This window comes from Gavialis gangeticus, unplaced genomic scaffold (assembly GCF_001723915.1).
Source record: "Gavialis gangeticus isolate Ggan-Ray unplaced genomic scaffold, GavGan_comp1, whole genome shotgun sequence".
Taxonomy (NCBI): Eukaryota; Metazoa; Chordata; order Crocodylia; family Gavialidae; genus Gavialis; species Gavialis gangeticus.
This window is the reverse complement of record NW_017729022.1, coordinates 151,118,213-151,140,789: the sequence shown is the minus strand read 5'-3', so window position 1 is coordinate 151,140,789 and position 22,577 is coordinate 151,118,213. Positions and strand designations below refer to the sequence as shown.

Genomic DNA, 22,577 nt, shown 5'->3' with positions numbered 1-22,577 from the left:
CAGTCATATGATGTACCTTTTTCTCACACTGAGAAAATGATATGGAAATGAGTCCAATGATGCAGTGTGTAGGCTGTGGGTTGACTGAACCTTCCATGAATCGGACCAAAAAGACTAAGGAAAAAAATCTGTTTTTTTTTTTTATCTGTGTATCTTACATTTTCTAAACTGCTTTATGTTCTTATCTACAGGGGTGTAATAGGAAAACAGGGATATCAATGTCAAGGTAAGAGAGTCTATGGAGAGAAGTTTGAATAGATACTAATATATCATTATTGTGTGTAAATAGGTTTTGCTCATCAGAAAGTACAATGGCATGGCCAGAACACAGGACTGTGAATCAGAATATGTAGACTTTATCATAGAATCAGTCACCAATTTGTGATTTAGAGCAGATCACTTACTGTCAACACGATTTTCCAATAGTGTTCTGCAACTTCGGGTGACTTGGAGTCAGTGGGAGGAATGCTTACTTAGTGTCTCTGAAAATCAGGTCCTAGGTATGTGTCTCTGGGTATCCAAAGTTAAGGGACCTTATTTTATAATAACATTTTCCATTTTTCTCACTTTTTAATCTATAAAATGAGGAGGTCTCTGCTCAAAGCATTTTATGATTTTTGGATGAGACATACTAGGTAATTGTAATGACTGTAATTACATTAGATAATTATAGAGGTCATCAATAGCAACTGTTATAGTTAAGACTGAAAAAGTGTTTCCATTTTTATCTCTTCATTTCCCATGCTTAGAACTTTTGAAAAGAGTCACCTTTGGAGATGATATTTTCTATGCTTTGAATACCTAATTTTTCTAAAAATTGATATTTTTGGAAGCTCTGAGCAAGATGTCACTTTCTTGTTATAAGAGGGGAAAAATTACTTTCTTGTTGTGGGGGTGGGGGGGTGGGAAGGCAGACCATGTTTCTTTTTTTTCCCCATAAAAAGGTAGAAACTACTGTAAGGGAATATCCTAAAAGTCCACCTAGTCAATTATCCCACCTTCAAAAGTGGCCAGTGCCACAAATAGAAGTCACTTTACTCTTCTATCATGCATTGATCAGCCCTTTTAATTTTTATCTCATCTGTCATATTTGTGGATATATTTTCATGTCTGATTCTTTTCATGTATGTAACCCCTACTGATAAAGTAGTTTTGTTTTTCTTTCTCCTAAGCATCTTTGTGTTTCTTTTGGAATGAAAGGCAAGAGCTCTTTATCTTTGTGTTTTGTAGGGTGCTGAGGTCATGCACAACTCTCTGTAGAATTAATAATAATAATGGTCATACAAATCGCTGTCTAGTGAGAGACGTACACTTGTAGCTGAGACTTTTTTTAAGTGGTGTAGACTCTTAGATGCTTTAGATTTTGCTTGCCCAACCTTTGATCCTGTAAAAGGCACTGATCTTCAGAAAATGCTGGGAACCTTGCATTTGTAAGTCAGGATTCTTTAACTAAAATCAGAAGCCATTTTTAGCCTGTGTCTTTCAGATGACAGGAAAAGGGGTCCAGTGTCTTTAGCCTGATGACTTCAAGCTTTTACATTAAAAATTGTTTTCATGAAAACTCATTCTTTCATCCCATTTTTGTTTACAGTTTGCACTTGTGTAGTCCACAAGAGATGCCATGAGCTTATAATAACCAAGTGTGCTGGTTTAAAGAAACAGGAAACTCATGACGAGGTAAATATTTATAAAATAAATGCTCTAGATAAAAAAAAAAAAACCCCAAACTTTTTATCTGTTGAAGTTACTACTGACTCCTTCTTTAATCAACAAAATGTTAGCTTGTTTGCATCCTTCCGGCCTCCCTGTAATATAACATTTACTTTTGAATGACAGATTTCCCCAACAGCTCTATTTACATTGGAATTATTGTAGAGCAGTCTCTTCCTGGTTAGCAAAATTTAGATACAGTCTAAATGCTGTGTTTAGCCCCCTAAGCATTTCCCTGTGCATGCTTTTTCTTAGTCCTTTTTTTCCCCCTAACTTGCTCCCTGTTAAAATAAGTGGCAGTTTTGCTGCTGAACTCAAAGGGGACAGCATTAGAGCCTTTATCTCTTAAACCCATTTATTGTGGCTGATTTATTAGCAATCTAAAATAGGAAGGTTACATTTCTGTACTGTGATTTCAGAGGGTTGCTTTGACAAAGGCTGCATCCAGAGCTTTTAAACACAGAATAGGAAAAAAAAAGTGTTGAATTGGGCTGATGGTTATAAAGTAACACCATAGAAGTACTGTTAGTTACTTGGTAGATAACTGGGTTTTTTTTTACAGTTCCACTCCTTCCTCACTTTGGAAAAATTGTGTACCTTGTATAAGGGGGACTATCTACATATGTTGTTTATGTTATCAGCTGTTTAAGCTGTTTAAGCTGTAAGCGTAACTGTCCCAACTAGGCTTTGAAATAATGCTATCCTGGAGATTATTATACTATATGCCCCCAAGGCCAATTTTACAGTCACTTTTCAAATTTCATTTAAATTTCTGCAGTGTAACTTGGGGAGCAGACGTTGTGCTTTCCCTCCAAAACCTGATCTCTCGGGCAAGATTACAATACAGCAGTGCTGCATCAGTATTTTGGCTAATGGTGCATTTGAGCAGCGCCCACAGGGAGATCTGAATTCCTGTGTAGATTTACATTTCCAGGCTCCAGACTGGTGGAAGCTTGAATGCCCTGCTGATAAGATGCTCTCATTGTTTAGAGGGGTGCTAGAACACTGGATAATAGCCAACAGTGAGGGGAGAAGGAGGGGAACATGCAGAGACATAAGTCTTTTGCTGTATAGTACATGAATCCTTAAAAACCTGTTAATCATGTCCTTTAATTATAGTCAATGATTCTGTGGATACCCGGAACAAAATTCCTAGCTTTGTCATTTAACCAGCCTAAAGAACAGAGGGATATAAACAAGCAAATGGATTGGGACTGACTACTTTTTTTCCCCCCCTTTCCTATTGCACTAGCTCTTCCCTCTCCTGCTTCCAAAACAACTTGGGAGTGACTTCCTTGTCTTGCATGCTGAGAGATTCCTTGCTGATAGCTGTGGAGTTATTCCCATGAATGCTGGGAAGCAGACTCCAGTCTTTGCACCAACAGTTATCAGTTATCAATTATCTTCTGAACAACAAGAAAAAGAAAAGTGGAGGAGGGAGGAGAGAAACCTATGCCTCATACAAGCACACTTTTCATCTTGTTCCATCTGTGTCCAAATTCAGAATATAGGAGGGTCCTAATTCTGGCCTGTAAAAGGAATAGTTAGGAAGAGGAGGATTTCAATATGTTGTGCTTTGCTTTTTCAGCAAGTGGGGTCCCAGCGTTTCAGTGTCAACATGCCTCACAAGTTCAGCATTCATAATTACAAAGTGCCCACCTTCTGTGACCACTGTGGTTCATTGCTCTGGGGTCTTTTGAGACAAGGTTTACAATGCAAAGGTAAGAAATTTCACTTCAGAGCCTTGTTTCTCAGCCAGTGCATTTATTTGGAAATGCTTTTTTGTCATAATGGCAAAATAAGCTTCTTTGTTAAGTTGTTCTGTCTTTTCCAGCAGGTATAGAAAATAGCAAAAAAATAAATAGCAGCCTTAGACAATAGCAATTATATTGTGGATCAGAATGTAGTTCTCTGACTCTACTACTGCCTAGAGAACAGACAGTGGGGCAGGCATCCAGTTCCTTCCTCAAGACCAAGCTGGCTCACCTCCTACACCTGAAATCTCTTCATTCTTAATCCTTGTGAAATGCTTTTTCTGTAGCTGGTCAGCAGGGAGAGGCAGCTTTGTTTTTGTTTCCTGGATTGGATTAGGGGAAAGGGGGCACTTCCTCTTCTGGTAATGAGGCAAACTTAATTCATACAGTCTTTCAAGATAGACTGTATTTGTTTCCAAAAATGGAAACAAATACAGTCCTAATATTTCCAGGTTAGTAACATTTTTGGGCAATGGTGAATTAAACCTCATCATTTGTTGTTTTCAGTGGACAGTTTCTATAAGCTTGTGCCAAACCATAAGAATTGATATGTACTTAAATTAAAAGCATTGTCACTTGGAAATTTTGACCATCATGAATTGATGTGCTTAGCTTAATAAATATAAAAGCAGGGTTAAATGTTTACTGCTTTGTTTTTTCTGAAAGGCAAGGCCTCATGTGCTATGTATCAAATACCCAATAATGAATTAAGAATTTTATTTTCTGCAGTCATACCAGATGAAAATAATAGAGGGCTGCCAGTCCTCAAGCTTTCAGTGTAAAGCGATAATCAAGTGACATCATGAAGAAGCCTTTCTTATGGTAGTGTTACACGATAAAAAGCAGTAGAAAGTATAAGCCATTCCCTAGAGCACTGATTTTCAACCACAGTGTCATCCTTTTGAAGGTGCCTTGGAATATTTGGTGTGTTAACACCTACCCATGATTCACAAGGTAAAGCCCTAGTGGAATCCATAGTGTCAGAAACATTCTCGCTTGTTGTGGTCTTACTGAGTTCTTTACAAGAGAAGAATTGTGCTATTATTTTTCCATAGTCAAGAAATGAGTGAAAGCTAAGAGCTGGCATTTTCCAAGGAGTGCCTTAAGTCTGATGATCAGTACCTTGAGTCTTAAAAGGTTGAGAACCACTACCCTAGAGCATCAAACAATAGTTAGTGGCAGAGTACCAAACTAGGAGGGCTATTTTTCATGTATCCCCATGGTGTCTCAATTATGGTGGAAGGAAATTCAGCTTGGGTCTTGCCATTCTTTGCTACTTTCTAGTCAGAAGTAGAATTTCTCCACTATTTCCCTTCAATTTTGTAACACTAAACCTTCAAGTCCACAAGTTAATCATCACCACCCTTGTCTCCCACCTACCATGTTAGGGCTTTCACTTCCTTCCTTATGTAATATATAGTAGATCCACAGGCACTAAATGTGCAATACATGTACATGAACATTTAGCCTGCAAAGCCTCAATTCCCTCCTCTTGCTTCCTGTAAAATGGCTTTCATGAAAGCTAGAAGTCACTAAAACTTGAATTGTTTTCATCTTAGCAGGAGTATAGTGCTTCCTATTTTCCTTTTTATGAGTGCCCAGCAGTATTCAATTTGCCTGTGTTAGGTACACTGTGCCTACCTCATCAGTGAAAAGAAAATTGCTCTTGCTTTACACTGGTAATTCCTGTGCCCCTTGGTTTAAATAACTCTACTTATTGAGAACATATGTATTTCCCTCCTCTGCTTTATTTTAAAGAGTTTAGCTCTCAAAGATGTACCCTTACAGCTCTTAGAAATGTTTTCCCTGCCACTGTGCTCTGGATCATGGGCACACGAGTATGTAACAGAGCTTTTCCTACTGGGTCATTCAGCTTTATTCTTGTGAGCAGGCAGAAGGCTTCAACTTTAATGCTACCTGCTTTCTGAAGGGCTCGGGATTGCTGTAGAGCACAAAGGGAACATTCACACAACTGCTGGTAACTGCCAAGAGAATGTGGATTTGTTTCTGTGGATTGCTGCACAGTGGAGTTTTATGGCACTAGGTGATGGTTAAACTGATTATAGAAACACAGTATGTGAATCTGTGCTAAATTTGTTGCACGTGAATTCTGTTGATCCAGTGAACTTACAGGAGGAAGGAATATGACCAAATGAAAAAAAAGTGAGAAAACCCTGTTCCTCTTCTTATTTGGCATTCTTCATGTTTTGTTCCACAAGAGGGCACTGAAGGCCATGTTGTTCAGACAGGTCCTTGGGCTCCTTACAAATCTAATCCACTTTGTTTTTAATTCATGCACATTTTTAGTCCTTTTTTGCCTTTTCAGGTAACCCAGAAACTGTAAATGTTGTAGTGATGCTAATGTGACAATTACAGAGTATTGTGGGAGGAAGGTCTTGTTTAGGGATTAATAATCTTCAGGGGGAGATCATTTAAAAATGTTTCAGGCCTCTGATAACATACAAAACTATCAGCGTGTTAAAACATGGCTTTGAGTGTATGACAGTGGATTTGTCACTGTTATGTTAAGTACTGTATACACACAGGATTTCCAACTTTCATAGTATAATTTTGATGCTAGGTCTCATTACGATAGGAGTTTAAAAGTGAGTAAAGCATATATCTCAAATTCATCTGGCCTTGTAGGCTAGATAAATAGACTCATAGGATCATAGAAAATGAGGGCTGGAAGGAACATCAGGAGGTCATCTAGTCCAACCCTCTGCTCAAAGCAGGACCAGCCCCAACTAGATCATCCCAGCCAAGGCTTGGTCTAGCCGGGTCTTAAAAACCTCCAAGTATGGAGATGCCATAACCTCTCTGGGTAAGCTGTTCCAGTGCTTTATGACCCTACTAGTGAGAGTTTTTCCTAATACCTAACTCAAACTTCCCTTGCTGTAACTTGGGACCATTGCTCCTTGTTCTGTCATCTGCCATCACTGAGAACAGTCTAGCTCCCTGCTCTTTGGAACCACCCTTTAGGTAGTTGAAGTTTGCTGTTAAATCCCCCCTCAATCTTCTCTTCTTCAGACTAAATAAGCCCAGTTTCCTCAGGTTCTCCTCAGAAGTCATGTGGCCCAGCCCCTAACCATTTTTGTTACCTCCACTGGAGTCTTTCCAATTTGTCCACATCTTTTTCTGTAGCAGCAGGCCCAAAACTGAACACAGTACTCCAGATGTGGCCTCACTAGTGCCACCAAATATTGGGGCATAATTACCTCCCTCAATCTGCTGGCAGCACTCCTACTCATGCAGCCCAGTATGCTGTTAGCCTTCTTTGCAACAAGGACGCACTGTTGGTTCATATTCAGTTTATTATCCACTGTAACCCTCAGGTCGTTTTCTGCAGAGCTGCTGCTCAGCCAGTCAGTCCCCAGCCTGTACTGGTGCATAGGATTATTCTGTCCTAAGTGCAGGATTTTGGATTTGTCCTTGTTGAAGCTCATGAGATTTATTTTGGTCCAATCCTCCAATTTGTTGAGACCTCTCTGAATCCTAGTCCTACTCTCCAGCATATCTACTACTCCCCGCAGCTTGGTGTCATCTGAAAGCTTGCTGAGGGTGCACTCCATCCCATCTTACATCATTGATGAAGATATTGAACAAAACCAGTCCCAGGACCGACCCCTGGGGTACCCCACTTGATTCTGGATGCCAACTAAACATTGAACCATTGATTACTTCCCTCTGAACCTGATGATACAGCCAGCTTTCTATCCAGCTTACAGTTCATTCATCTAACCTGTACTTCTTTGCAAGAATATTGTGGGAGACCATATCAAAGGCCTTGCTTAAGTCAAGGTATATCGCATTCACTGCTCTTCCTGCATTCACAGAGCCAATCATCCCATCATAGAAGGCAATCAAGTTGGTCAGGCGTGACTTGCCCTTGATGAATCCATGGTGACTGTTCATGAACACCTTCTTTTCCTCCAACTGCTTAGAAATGGATTTCTTGAGCACCTGCTTCATGATTTTACCAGGGTCTGAGGTGAGGCTGACTGTAGTTTCCTGGATCCTCCTTCTTCCCTTTCTTAAAGATAGGCACTATATTAGCCCTTCTCCAAATGTCTGGAACATCTCCCAATCACCATGAGTTTTCAAAGACAATTGATCAGCTCCTTCAGCACCTTCAGGTGCATTCCGTCTGGTCCCATCCACTTGTGTAAATCCAACTTTTCTAAATAGTCCCTAACCTGATTTTTGCCACAGTTGGCTGCTCACCTCCTCCCCAAACTACTGCCAGGCACAGTAGTCTGGAAGCTGACCTTGCCTGTGAAGACTAAGGTGAAAAAGGCACTGAGTACTTCAGCCTTTTCCTCATCATCTATCACTAGCTTGTCTCCCCCATTCAGTAAAGGATGCACACTTTCCCTGATCTTCCCCTTGTTGGTGACATACTTGTAGATACCCTTCTTGTTACCATTCACATCCCTTGCTAGCTGCAAGTCTAGTTGTGCTTTGGCCTTCCTGATTTCATCTCTGCATGCCTGAGCAATGCTTTTATATTCCTTCCTAGTTGTTTGTCCAAGTTTCCACTTCTTGTAAGCTTCCTTTTTGTGTTTTAGCACACTGAAGAGTTCCCTGCTAAGCCAAGGTGGTCTTCTGCCACACTTGTTAGTCTTCCTGCACATCAGGATGGTTCATTCCTGTGCCCTCAGTAAGGTTTCTTTAAAGTACAGCCAGCTCTCCTGGACTCCTTTCCCCTCAGACTGGCCTCCCAGGGGTCCTGCCCGTCATTTCCCTGTGAGAGGCAAAGTCTGCATTTCTGAATTCCACGGTCCACACTCTGCTGTTCTCTTTCCTTCAAAAGCTTGTTTCAAGGGCTGACTTTCAATAGATTGCAACAAGTTAGCTGGTCTGCTATATACAAAACCCTAACCCAGAATCAAGGCATCTATGAATAATTTAGCACCAGGTTCCCTATGAACATATGATATGCTGTGGGTGAAAGGCGGCTGCCCTCTGCCCACTCTCCTGTCCCAACATGAACGGCTCTTCACACTGGGTCCTTCCCTGTCTGGGGGAGTGGCCAGCTATCCAGATCAAATCAAGGCTCCATGGCACAGCAGTATCATTACCTTTAGGAGCTATTCTGACTTAGAGGCGTTCAGTCATAATCCCACAGATGGTAGCTTCGCCCCATTGGCTCCTCAGCCAAGCACATACACCAAATGTCTGAACCTGCGGTTCCTCTCGTACTGAGCAGGATTACTATTACACCAAGGGTGTCCAACCTTTTTAAATGTGGGGCCATGTCATGAACTTTTTATCACCCAGTGGGCCAGTGAGCCATATTCAAAGACCTCACAGGAAGCGATGTCACGTGACCTTTGACACCAATGAAGTTGCCGGAAGTGGGTCTGGAAATGTGATTTAAAATCCAAAATAAAACAATATAAAAGCAACAATAAAATAATACCAAACACATGACTAAAATAAACACTTTTGCATAATGCATAATGAAAGAAGCATAATGCAAGTTGACAGATCAAATGTGGAAAAGATAACAGCCAGAGTGGAAACTAATCTCAAAGGTGGAGGGATGTGTCTTGGCGGGACACACCTGCGCGGTGCTTTGCAGCCTCCACCGCTCGCTGCCTTGCAGGAGGCGGGGAGGGAGCGAGGGCTCCTCAGTGCATCCCAGAGGCTGCAAGAGAGATTTGTGGCCCAGCTGGGCACGGCTGCAGCTGCAGCCAGGCAGGGAGTGGAGTGGGGTGAGGAGAGCTGCTGCCATGCACGGGAGCCCCATTCCAGGCTCCTCCTCATCCTCCTGGCTGCAGCCTCCCTGGGATGTGAGGGAAAGGCAACCTCTGCTCTGCCGGTGCCCGCCTCGCTGTCCTCTGCTCCTGCCTTGGCCCTGCGCGGATCTGCCACTAAGCCCCAGCCCCAGCCCCGTGCCACTGCCTCCGCCTGCTTTCAAGGAAGCCCAGTAAGTGGTCCGGGCACCAGGGAGCACGTGTGTGCTCGGGCCCTGCTGTGGGGCGCTGTGGGCTGTGTGTGGGAACCTTGTTCCTTCCCCAGCCCTTCAGCAGCCATTAGGAAGCTGCTTCGGGGCTGGGGGAAGGACAAGGGGTGGGAACAAAAGTAAACAGTGTTTATTTTCATTTCCTGTTGCAGCGCCTTGGGCCTCAAAATGGCTTGGCAGGCCACATGGGGGCCCGCGGGCCACATGTTGGACAAGCCAGTATTACACCAACAAATCATCAGTAGGGAAAAACTAACTTGTCCCATGACAGTCTAATGTGTGGGCCGGGACCAGTCTATGGGCCAGATCAATCCCATAGCTCCCTGATCTGTGTGCTGTATTCAGAGCTCATGGTGCTTAATCCAGCCAGTCCAGTACTGTGCCACGTGCAGCACCTGCTCCAGGACCCATGCTGCCTGAAGTGCCCACCCTGGACTGGATAAAGTTGGCACCACAAGCAGCTTGCGTCCTGTACTGGCTGAAGTGGCCACAACATGCTGCACAGTCCTGGACCTCTCAGAGCAAGTGCCATGGGCTCTGAATTTAGAATGCAGGGTGGTGGTCCTAGATTGCACTGGGGGCTGAATGATGTGGCTGGACCTGGAGTGAAGTAAAGCATATGAAGAGACTCTACTAGAAGCAGTCTGTTAGAAATAATTGCATTATCCAGAGGTTTTCAACCTGTGGCCTGTGGACCCTGGGGGTCCACAGACTGTCTAAGGGGTCCCTAAAAGATTGCTATGATCAAACAAAAGTATGTGAATACCCACACTTAAAATTCAAAGTGGTCTGCACCTCCATTCAAAATGTTTTAGGGGTCTGCAATTCAAAAAAGTTTGGAAGCCACTAACATAACCTAAACCTTTTCTCATTGAAGTCCAAGAGAATAGAATTAAGCTCTCAATTCAGTCAAATTTTAAATGTTTCCCTGGTTTGAAACTAACGGGTGTTTATACACATGCCTCAGGAGTTGCAGGGAGGGGATGATTTAATTAGAGCTGCTCCAGGAGCCACTCATAGTGCCCAGAGCATCTCATGTATCAGCATCCCCACACTTAAAAATGGTGTTGGGGATAATTTATCTAAAGCTCTTTCAATGAGCTTTAGATAAAGCATCTCTGCCTCCATTTTTAAGTGTGGGGACACTGATACACAAGATGCTGGAGGCTGCTGGAGCGTGGTAATTACAGTGCATCGGAATAGCCTCACTGCTTATGTATAGGCACCCAGCGCAAGATTTATAGGAGTTAAAGGTTCTTCAAGAACTATCTTGTCCCACTTCTAGGGCCTGCTCCATTCTCCCATTGATTTAATTAAGAACAGGAGCATGCCTGTGGTGAGTAATACGATTCCCTGACTACTTTGAAAAAACGTATCCCATAAGCAATAGGTAAGACCCTAGGCAAAATATTCGAACACCCCTCTTCTACTAACATCTTTCTTGGTTTTACTGAAATAAAATTAGCAAGTAAAATTTCTATGTGTAACTAGACAAAAGAGCTGGTTAAATTCAACTCTTTCATACCTGTATAAAGGCTGAGAAACTCTAATGACAGTAAATGGTTTACAAAGTATAGTTTAACATGAGTTTAACTATGTAGAATTCAACCCAGTCACTTAAATGTGTTACTCAGATTATGCACAGCACCAGTAAGGTAAATGATTACAGTAGGAGTAATGTGGATAGTGTCTTCTGCTACCATTATTTTCAGCTTTCAGCTAAATATAGTAGCTTATTTTTTAAAATAATGAAGCAGACTCATCATTTTATGTCAGCATGTCAAGTGCTGTAGTTAATTGAGCTAAACCTTTTCCGTAGAAATTGAATTGTATTTGAAAAGAAATGCTAAATCCTAGAAGATCTGATTTATATAAAATAAAATTGATGTTTATTAAGGTACCATTTAATTTGCTGTAATAAACTTTTTTCCACCACCTGTTTCTTTGCAGTTTGCAAAATGAATGTACATCGACGCTGTGAAACAAATGTGGCACCAAACTGCGGAGTGGATGCTAGAGGAATAGCTAAAGTTCTTGCAGATCTTGGAGTCACTCCAGATAAGATCACTAATAGTGGCCAAAGAAGGAAAAAGGTAACCAAAGATAGAGCCTCACATAAAAGGTATCACATAACTAAAGAAGCTCCTTCAGGATTAAAAATTGGGGTTCTATCCTATTTACTTGACTTCTATAAGAATCTTAATAAAGTCAATAGGACTACTTTTGTGGATGAGAATTTGAACTAAAAGGATTTGCCTTTTGAAATTTAAGTGTCCATCATCCCTGCTAAATGTCTTTGGGGAATCTGTTTTGACATGATACAGGTCTGAAAACCTGACGACCACTTTAAAATGTCAAGATGGGCTTTGTTTCTGACTGACATGAAAAATTGGACTTGACGGAAAGCCAGTTACTCCTGAAGTCCTTCATTGAAACATGTAAATACATAAATATCCTTATCTGACTCAAAACTGGCATGGGATCATTGATTACCAGACACTTGACATTACTGCATGATACTGCTACAAGTATGATAAATAGACAATGTGGGATAACAACAGTCTTTTATTAAAAAAGAAAACATTGACTGCAAGCTGATATTTCTAAATCCATTTGCCAGAAACTAATCTATTCCTTTTCGTGCCAATCATTATGGGCAGTGATGTAAATGGCGTTATTTGAAGTTTGAATATGTCTGCTCAGAATTTGTCCTCTTAATCTTCTGCCACCACCATGCAAATAGGTAATCTGCTCTCACCTCTGGCATGATTTGTTTTTTCTTTGAGCTTGTAAAACATAAAAGATAGTTCCTTGGTTTTATTACCTAGCTGTCTTATCCTGGTTAAATATGCACTTGGATTGTATCATATAATGCTTAAAACAACAACAAAAAATAGGTATGGAAAATTAAAAACAAATTATGTTGAACTATGAATCTTGGGAAAATAAAGTCACTGTGCTTTTTTTTTTAAAAAAAAGAATTTTAAAGTTGATCAACAGAAAATGCAGAGGTTTAAAAAACTTCATGCTTAAAAATCAGCATGTTTTAATTGTGAATTGCAGGATGCTTTGTGGGTTGTGTACTGCAGTTGAGCTTTGTGTTTCCCCTGCAGTATGTGAGGGCATCATTAAGGTTATATCTCTAGATGGTAGAAGCAAGGTGTCCAGACCAGGATGCTTGCAGGGGCACTGCCTGCCCACCCACTCTTACTCTCGCACTCAAAACACAAAAATGCAGCGGGGAGGCTACTTGAGGCTTCTGGAGAGCAGCCGCAGAGAGGGATGCTCCAGAATAGCCTCACTGGTACATTTCTCAGTTTGGGGCACCTGCAGGAGGCTGAGGCATGCGTGCAGCCCTCTGCCCTGAGGCACAATAGGCATGCCCCAAGATTTCAGTGCCAGTCTCTGTGCTGCTGTCACTTATTAGAGCAGAAAGGTATCACTCAGGTCCTGGCAGCCATCGCTCCTGTTGGCTTAACTGACAACTGCCATTGAAGAGTCAAGGCATGACATGATTGGACCCTTATGGTGAAAACTTTTATTGAGTCATTTGCTTTAAAATATATTTTAATGTGTTACTGAAATAGAATATCACGCAGATGTCTTTCTCTCTATTTAATAAGCATTTCTATTCCTACTTAAAATGAAAGCTTGTATTTTATATTTTGAGATCTAACTTTTAACATAGCCAACAAGGTGGTAATTTAGCACGGGTGAAGAGTGTTCAGTTTCTTTTGTTCCTTCTTACATTATTTGAAGTCACTGCTTCTTCATTCTCTGTTAGACGATCTTACAACTGAATGCTTTTTTGTGGAAATTTTCTTTAGCTAATTGCTGGTGCAGAGTCTCAACCGCCAGTTCCTGGAACCACCCCATCAGAAGAAGACAGGTCAAAGTCAGCACCCACCTCTCCGTGTGATCAGGGTTAGATGCCTTTTTTTTATTTCCTTACTAATCACATTGCTTTAGTATTATTTGGTCTTTATGTGGAACAATAAATCTGTTGCAATAAACTCGCAACCCCTCTGGATAACCCTGTTTATATTAAACAAGGAGTCACTTTCAGGGATCAGGTATTCTGATCAGAAATTTGTGAACTGTTGTGTTTTCCAGAAACCTCTGAAGGGACCTACTTCTCATTTCATTTATATTAGTATAGTTCCACTGGTTCAAAAATAGTTTTGATAAACTTTTAATGGTGGCCACACTCTTAATGACATGGTCTTAAAAGTACTTCTTTTTTGTGGGCCCATAAAAATAAAACCTGCATCTAATTAGGTTATCTTGGGATATTTATGGAATTTCTAAACATAGTTTCCTTCCAAGCCTATTTATTAGTATTTGTAGATTAGGTGACGTCCTACAAACCTTACTGATTCATGTAAAGCCTGGAAGGGACCTCCAGGTCCACTGAACACAGTTTCTGGTGTTTACAGAGAGCCACATAGAAAACTGTGTAGTTTTTGGTGGGATGAGAAACTCCACTCCTTTATGCACCAAAGGGGAGTATAAATTCCTGAGGATAGAGCCAGAATGGCATTTCTAAATTCATTTTAGAAATCATATTATTTTTAGGATATCTCTTTCTGCACAGTTTAATATGCACACTGATGAATGAGGAGCTAAAGAAAAAAAGTTTCTTTAAGTAAAGTTACCCACAGGGCTGACTGCTTTTATTATACATGTGTGGGACACACACACAGACACCCACCCACCCCTTTTCTGTCAAGTATTTTGACCTTGATTTATTGCTTTGAAATTTTCTAACCATATTTGGGAAAAATTAAAATCTCTGTGATATGAAACAGAAGTCTCTTGGTATTGAACTTGTTTTCAAGAAAATCAATTAGTCCACTTTTTAGTTTCTCAAACTTGTATTTAAATAAATATCGAATGAAGGCTTAGCATAAGGAGTGGCCTCTTAGGGTGATAAGGAAGGAAAATGGGAGGGGGATCTAAGAGAGCGAGCCCTACCCCAACACTGATGCAGAGAGCTATTAGATGCTGCTCTGGCTTATAGAGAAGTCATTCTTTTGTTCCCACCTTCCCGCAGAAATCAAAGAGCTTGAAAACAACATTAGGAAAGCATTGTCGTTTGACAATCGAGGAGAAGAACACAGGGCAACAGCAGCAACATCAACGGACAACCAGCTTAAACCTGGGGAGAACGGTGAAAACGGGGAGATCAAACAAGCCCAGACAAAACGAATAGGCCTCGAAGAGTTCAACTTCATTAAAGTATTAGGGAAAGGCAGCTTTGGCAAGGTAGGGGGCTGTTTCTGATTTCACTCTGATTATTTTTGACTCTGCTGTTTCTAAGTGCACAGTACTGATATTCCTATTTTATAAAGTGCTTCCACCACAGGGGTTTCCTTCCTGTCTTACCTGTAGGGATAGTCTGCTTTCAAAACAGTCATTATCATGAATATTTTCCCTGCTGATTACCCAGTTACTCAGATGTTCTAAATCATTATAATAACTAGGGATAAGAGTTTTGAACCAGATTTCAAGGTTTCCCTGTTGAAATTTCATTGAGTAGACACTGCTTGAAACTGAGATTGCTAAAACGAGTGGATTTTAATAGAGAGCAGAAGTATACACATGATGGTCTAGAATTATGAGTTTCTCTCTCCAGATGATTCCCACTTCAAATATGCTTACTTTGTAAAATTAAATTGTTGTTATTTTTCCAGCTTCTAGGCTTGCAAACTCCAAATGATTTGAATACAGGCCAATGAGCCTCCTCCAGTAACTTCTGTACCTGGTGGGGGTGGGGACTCAGAGTCCACCTGTATAACCCAAGTGAAGCAGGTGGGGGGTCGTGGCTCATACACCTCCCAGCATACCCCATGGGCTCCCCTAGCTGCCAAAGACTCCCAAGTGGAGTTGAATGGTTGATCCACCCTGATTGACTGGCAGGGACATCACAGCTGTCCACCTGAACCTGGTGTGGCAGGGGCTCATCATGGCCATGAGTCATCAGCTATCCCGTGTTTGCCCACCCAGCACACCTTAGGCCCGCTGTGTGCGTGCGTGTATGTGTGTGTAGGACACCTGGGTTCTGGGTGTGTGTGCATGTGCGAGTGTCCCAGACACATGGGTTGTGAGGATGTGTGCATGACCTCAAGATGCCTGTATTCTGCACCTGCTGATATTGGTGGCCTTGGTCCTGCAGACCCACAAAGCCCTGGCTGAGTAGCTCCTCACCCAAATTGACCAGGAGCCCTCCTCAGATGAGTAGGGCCAGAGGGCTTCAAGTGCCCATGACCTGGCACCAGGCCTGGGTCTCCAGCTCTGGGCTTCTCTGGCATTACTGCCCTCAACCCAAGCCATGCCCCTTCCCCTCTCTCTTGCCAACCCCATGGGGCACACTCCGGAGTGCAGGGGAATGCGGTGCAAGGAAGGGATGTGCCTTATTTTAACCAAATATTAAAGCTGCCAGATTTTTAATATTTTTATTAAACGAAAACTGTGCAATGTTGCCCAGTCTGGAACTTAGAAACTTCTGCTCAGTTAACACAGAGACTGAGGAAAGACCCTGGCTGCACTGGGCAGTTATGGTGTTGAGGGGGGGAGAGGGGTGGGCAGCTGCAGGGGGCTTACCTTAAAACATGAAACCCTAGGGCAGCAGGGGGAATGTCATGTGCAAAACTGCCACCTCTTAGTTTAATTAAATGCTGCAGTTGCCAAACTTTGCATGTGCATAATAAAGAGAAACTGTGCAATGTTGCCCACTCTGGAACTTTGACATGAGCCCAGGAGGCTGTCTATCTCCACAGAGGCTGGTCCGCTCCCCTGCAGTGGGGCCAGGACCTGCAGTGGCCTGGTCTGATGGGCTCTTGGGGCTCATGGGACTCCTCTCACCATTCTGAGTGCTCCCACCCACCTCGGGAACTGGCCTGGAACCTTTTTGGGGCCCTGTGCCTACACCGGCGATTGCCAGCAACCAGGGAGAGTGAGTTGGCTCTGGAAGGTGGGTGAAGTTAATGCTAGCCCTGACATCAAGGCTTGGGCGGCCTCGTTCCCTCTCTCCCCTTCCCTAGTAGTGAGCCCCACTGGACACTTTTCTGGCTCCTTCGACCATGGGTCAGCAGCTCCCATGCACAAGATCTCCCATTCTGGGGCTCCTCCACCCCCAGTATCTCCCAATCAATGCATGCTGTGGAGTGTTCCCCCACAGCTGCCATCCAGTGTCATGGTCCCCCACAACCCATGGGACTCTCAGGCATGTCATCCCAGGAAGGAGTCCCTGGTCTGGAGCTTTCCATGATGGAGGGTGGGCTCTCCATGATGCCCAGGAGGGCAGTAGTGTCTCCACAGGAGGTGGCACTGATGCCTACTCAGGCATGTCATAGCTAGATTCAAGCAGTTTATGACCCCATGCATAAACCCCTTATGGCTCTGTGACTCTCTCAGCTCTATAGCAGTATGGGTGGCCTCCCTTAGACAGCAGATGGCCATCCACAGACCTCATTCTTGGACCTTCACAGCGCATTCCTGGCCATGAGCAGCTCGTTCAAGTGCTGCAGCACTGCGGGTGCAAGCAGCTGCCAACTTGCCCATTCTAAAACCCCACACTGAGGGTCGCCTTTGGTCCTCATGTCACTGGTGCCATCTACACATGTCTCCAGCATTCTGCAGGTGTCCAGGCACCCATCCTGGATCCAGCAGCTTGGTCTTCATGACTGGGCCTCCCATGCACACATGTGGAGCTTGCAGACAAGGGAGACAACAAGGGACCTCTGGTGAATCCCCTTTCCCCTACATGGGGCCAGAAGCTGCACAGCTTCTCATGACCCAGCACTGCCCATGGCAAAGAATGCCCACATTCTACCTCCCAGCTGAGAAAACCTGAGTTTTCCATCTCCTTGCTGTGGGAGCTGGGATGCGTGGGAAACCCAAGTGTCTGATCCCAGAGGGATGAGCCTCCTCTGGTTCTCCAGGAGGAGAGGAAAGGAGGGAGGGAGTGTGTGTGTGTGGGGGTGGGGGGGCATTGCTAGGGAGAATTCCCGTAACTGCAGTGGTGCTCATTCGTAGCTGCTCTGCCAAATGGGGCCCAGAGGATCACTAGTGAAAATGCACAGCTTTGCCTGTTGGTTACACCTTGGCTGTGGGGCTTGAAAACTTTCAAGGTAAATCAGGGTGTGTTTGGGTTTGAGTCAGGTGGATCTGGATAAACATGATGGCCTCTCTTAAGAAAGCAACATGACCTTGTGGGATGGGGCTGTCAGTTGTCCATTATCCAGATGTATGGCCCCACTCAATATAATGCAAACTGACAAGTCCCCAACAACAGTAGAGGGGACTGAGCCTGGTGCCATACCTTTGTTCTAGGCCAGTGCCACAAAGGTGGTGGTGGGGTGTGGGGTGTGTGTGGGGGGGGTGTTGTTTGAGAACCACAAGGTAAGTGAAAAGCATCAGTAAATCAGTATCGTCTGTCTTCCCCAAGGACTATTGTTTTGTCAAGAGCAAGCTGAATTTCAGAGTAGGCAACTATATCCTTCCCCATGAGCATACCCCAAGGAGTCTTATTAGACTGTTCCTTCACCTGTAAACCTCACATTCAGAAGGTCAGCAGTAAAGATATCTGCCTTAAGATATTTAGTCAGCACAACATGGGGTGACAATTTTGAAGTGCTCAGAACCATCATACTTGCAATGGTATACATCCCAGCAGATTGTTCTGCTCTTGTATGGTCCAGAAATTATCACACTAAAAAGCTTGACACTCTACTTAACAGTGCACAGAGACTTACATCAAGCGATACAATCAGGCAGAACACATAGATGTATTGCTTTTACTCTAGGGCATTAGACCAAGTGACATAAGGAGACAGTCCCTAACTGCTCCCTTGCTGCCAGTTTTCTGGGCCCATGGAGAGCCTGGCATGCTGGGTACTGTGGCCTTGTATGCTGCACTCTATTTAGATAAGGGGTGAGGTGAATGGAAATGAAATGAGCATTTAGAATAAGCCAGTCTGAAATCTATTCCTACAGCATTTTATACCAACACCAAACAAGTCCTGCATCGGGCACAACCTTAACAGAGAAACGTGGGTCAAGCTGAGTAGACTGAGATCTGGATACAGACACTTCAAAACAACACTGTACAAGATGAACCCCTATGTGAATGTGGTATCTAGCAAACAGCACAGCACCTAATTGAAAGTTGAAAATTTACAAATGCCTAGAGAGTAGATGGAATCCACACGCTGCATGAAAATACCAGACAGTGGGTCATAGTTGGCCAGAGGGAAAAAGTGTGCAGGGAGGTTTAGAAACAAGGGCTTTACTGCCTCAGGTCACTGACAGCCTTGGGGCTAGACTAGTCCAGTGAGTGGGCAGAGTTGATGCACTCTGACTAGCTAGACTGCTGTCCCATGATGAGGGGTGAGTAGGGTGCTGCAATGCTCAATGAGATGTCGGTGGATGCAACCTGTTGTGAGTCATGAGGGATGTGGTACAGATGTTTGTTATGGCGCTCTAGCCTACATTGCTGAAGTCTGATACCACATCTATCCAGGGTTATCTTAGAGTAGGATCCATCATTTTTACAGCACTCTATGTGCCCTGACCATCTGTTCGATTATGGCTTCAGAGTGCTTTCTGTGCACCCACTGCACAATAAGCCTCCTCCAGTAACTTCTGTACCTGGCCATAGTAAGTTCTAGTACCTCCTCCAGTAACTTCTGTACCTGGCCTGAGCTGTACCAAGCTCAAAGGTTAAAGTGCTTCTGCTGCTGGCTTCTTGAATGCCTGTATTTAGCCTATTTGTGTTCTGCCTGCATTGAATCACCATTGCATGAATACTCAAAATTCTGGTGGTTTATTTGTCCTGAAAGGGACAAGATATAATGCAGTTCAATCTGAAGGCATTTTGAGTAACGCCTGCTGGTCTGATACAGCTATATAGGGCTCTGACCTGGGAGTTGGTAGAACAAGGGTTGGCCTGTATCTGGCCTCTCTTCCCCACAGTGAGGGAGGAGTCAAAGGTGCTTTGGAATAATTCATGATTAAGACAGAAGCACAGTTGGAAAATTCAAAAGGAAAAGAAAACTGCAGAAAGAGGGCGACAGTATGATCACCCACATGTTGGGGTCTGAATGCGGCCTGGGGAAGGAGAATGGAGGAAGGAACCTGAACAAGTCTGTTGCCCTTTCCAAAAGTAATATTAAACACATCCCAGTTATTTTCAAATGATTGATTCTATTCTTGTACAAACACAACTTTGTGTATACAAACACCAGCCCACACATTTTCAAAGTGTAATATCTGCATGTACATTTAATAGGCTTCACGCTGGAACTCACAGTTCATAGAATTTATAGATACAAAAACTAGTGGCCGGATGGATTTTCCTTATAAGGAATATATGTAACTTCCATCCCATCCATGCACTGATGCTAATCTTTGAGTGTGTGCGGTGGTGCTAATGCTGAATGCAGATGTTTGCATATACCAAGTTCTGTGTGCACAGATTAGATTTCACATTTTTATTGTTTTTCTTTGGAGAGAGGAAAAGTAAAACAACTGAATAGCAATAATGATGATGATTACTGATTAACTGACTATTCTAGTTTGTCCTCTCTCAGAGTGAATGTCTTGTAAGTATTGATCTTTTGATCAGCAGTAAAATAATGATGGCATATGTGAACTAGAATTATTTCCAAATGGGTAGATCTTTGCCTTTGAATGCTTCCCCTCATAGGTGTGCCAAGCCCTAAGGCAGGAGAGTGAGTGGAGGTCCCCCTCAGACATGTAATTTAGAGCAAGGTGGCTTGCTTGTGTGTGGCATGCAGCAGACCTGGGATGGGAAAAGCAACATAGTAGAAGATAGAGCAGGAAGCAGAAAGCATGGCAGCAGATCAGGCAGGGGAAGGGAATTGGATTGGCATCTGGGGAGGGTGCAGGGTTAATTTGTGGCAAGCCTGCCAAAAAGGTTGGCCCTCACTGATTTGGAGTAAGCTGGTGGAAGAGCTGTAAACACCATGCATGCTTAAAAACTGTCATTCATAGGTGGCAGGGAGATGGAAGTGGCTACTTCTGTGCTACTGTAAAATGTGGGTTAGGTTGAGGTGGGGACTGGGTGTATCTGGAACTATGCAGATCTACTGGGAGTTTTCTTTTCGCAGTACCATATTCCATAGGGATTTAAAAGTGGGGCTGAAGCAAGTGATCTGCCACATGGATCCATTCTCCATTGTCACACAATAAAGGGGGACTTGGCATAGACACTGGGAGCTCTCAGTTCTTAAGCAACTCTGTTTTCCTTTCCTCCAAGTCCTCGTCCTCCATAGAGTAGCTCTGTGCCAAGCCCAGTCATACCAAAACCAAGGGAACAAGACTTTTGCAAGGGAACAAGACTTGCTCCATTAATAGAAGCAGTTGAAATCAGTTACTTTTAAAGCTGTCACAGTGGTGCCTATGATCATATATCATGACAAAATTGTTGTTGTGTTTTCCAAAAAAGGGAACCAAATTCATGCTGTTGTCCAGCTTCAGCCATCTTATTTTAGATCTTAGCAGTAGGACACAGAATGCAAGTCATAAGGTATTTAAATGAACAACAATTTTACCACATGTATCCTTAACTAAACTGAAGAAAGGCACGTACATATTGTGCCTCAAAGTACAATTTTTTTTAAAGTTCTAGTACTCGGATGTTTATGGTAGGCAGTTTGATAGTTACATAAGTGCAGTAATCATTGCAACCTTTGAATAATTTTCATTTTCTCATTGTGTTTAAGCTTGCTTATGTGTAGTATAATATGTGCTTGTACACCTAACCAGAGATTTCTGTTGGTTCTAGGTCATGCTAGCTGAGCTAAAGGGTAAAGATGAAGTGTATGCAGTGAAAGTCCTGAAGAAAGATGTCATCCTCCAAGATGATGACGTGGACTGTACAATGACAGAAAAAAGAATTCTGGCATTAGCACGCAAACATCCTTACCTGACACAACTTTACTGCTGCTTCCAGACTAAGGTACGCTAAACCAGCGATTGGTCAAACTACACCAAGAAAGCAACACAAAAGTATCATTAATTCTTACAGTTAAAAAAAATGCATAAAGGTTTGTTTCATGATGTTTCTAAAGTATCTCTTAAAGGATTTATTTGCACTTCAACAGTATGACAGGTGTGGGATCTACTTCATGAATGAGAGCTATTTTAGCATGTATGGCTGTGAAAAAGTCTGAGGGCCCTTCTACATGTTCAGGTTAAAGCTGGCTAGAGACCAGATGTAGAGTTGTTACCCATTTTCAAGTATTAACTATATGGCTGGTTGTCTCTTTTATAACTGGATAGTCATTTTTATCATGTGATAATTATTTTGCATGTGTGGCTGGTCTAAATTTATTGAGCGATTAACCAGTTAATTGTGTGATAATTACTTTGCATTTGTAGATGGTCTTACTGTGCATGTGTAGTTGGTCTAAATTTCTTGCACGATTCACCAGTTAATTGAGTAATAAATGTAACTTGTAGCAGGGGCCTAAGTAAAAAGTATCTTCCTCTGCTTTTCAAAATGGGATCATCTTGGGATGTGTAGTATAATATCATATGTATATGCAGTGGCTGGGTACAGACATTCAAAGAGTCAAGGCGGAATTGATCTAAGTTACGTGGTTTTCTGTCGAGATTCTTTGGGTGAATCTGATATCTTTTATTAGACCAACTAAATAGTTGGAGAACAATATTTAAGCAAGCTTTCGGGTTCAAAAGCCCTTTATCAGGCTAAGGAAGTTTCAGCAGTTAGTGTGTGCTCTTCCTGGATGGAATGAAGAGTGAAGAAGCCAGAGGCTGGGCTGGTCTGCATACAGGACAGGCAGTCGTTGAAAATGTAGATTGAGGAGTCAATGGGTGAGAGACAGGCTTGGTGGGGGGAGAAAGGGGGATGAATAGTGGAGAAGTACCTGGGAAGTCAGCTCTCAGGCAGGTTATAATGTGTCATAAATCCAGTGTCTATATTCAGTCCATGATTTTTACTGTCCAGGAGGTTGACGAAGTGGAGTTCATAGGTTCGTCTCTGGGAAGTGTTTTCTAAGTTTCCTTTGAGGATCAGGACTGAGAGATTGGAGAGAGAGTGGTTTTCTTGTGAGAAACGTGCCCCCACAGGTAATTGGGTATTCCTGTCTTTGATAGAT

General features: G+C 42.8%; 1 protein-coding gene across 1 annotated transcript in view; it reads left to right on the top strand.

The window, feature by feature from the left end:
- The window catches only part of PRKCE (protein kinase C epsilon), a 581,980-nt gene that overhangs the window by 352,153 nt on the left and 207,250 nt on the right, over window positions 1-22,577 (top strand). Inside the window, exons 4-10 of the mRNA XM_019516328.1 lie at window positions 192-226; window positions 1,592-1,677; window positions 3,299-3,431; window positions 11,383-11,525; window positions 13,260-13,356; window positions 14,486-14,697; window positions 21,242-21,415. Of these exons, the coding sequence (XP_019371873.1) occupies window positions 192-226; window positions 1,592-1,677; window positions 3,299-3,431; window positions 11,383-11,525; window positions 13,260-13,356; window positions 14,486-14,697; window positions 21,242-21,415 (880 nt within the window). The remainder of the gene's footprint in view (window positions 1-191; window positions 227-1,591; window positions 1,678-3,298; window positions 3,432-11,382; window positions 11,526-13,259; window positions 13,357-14,485; window positions 14,698-21,241; window positions 21,416-22,577) is intronic.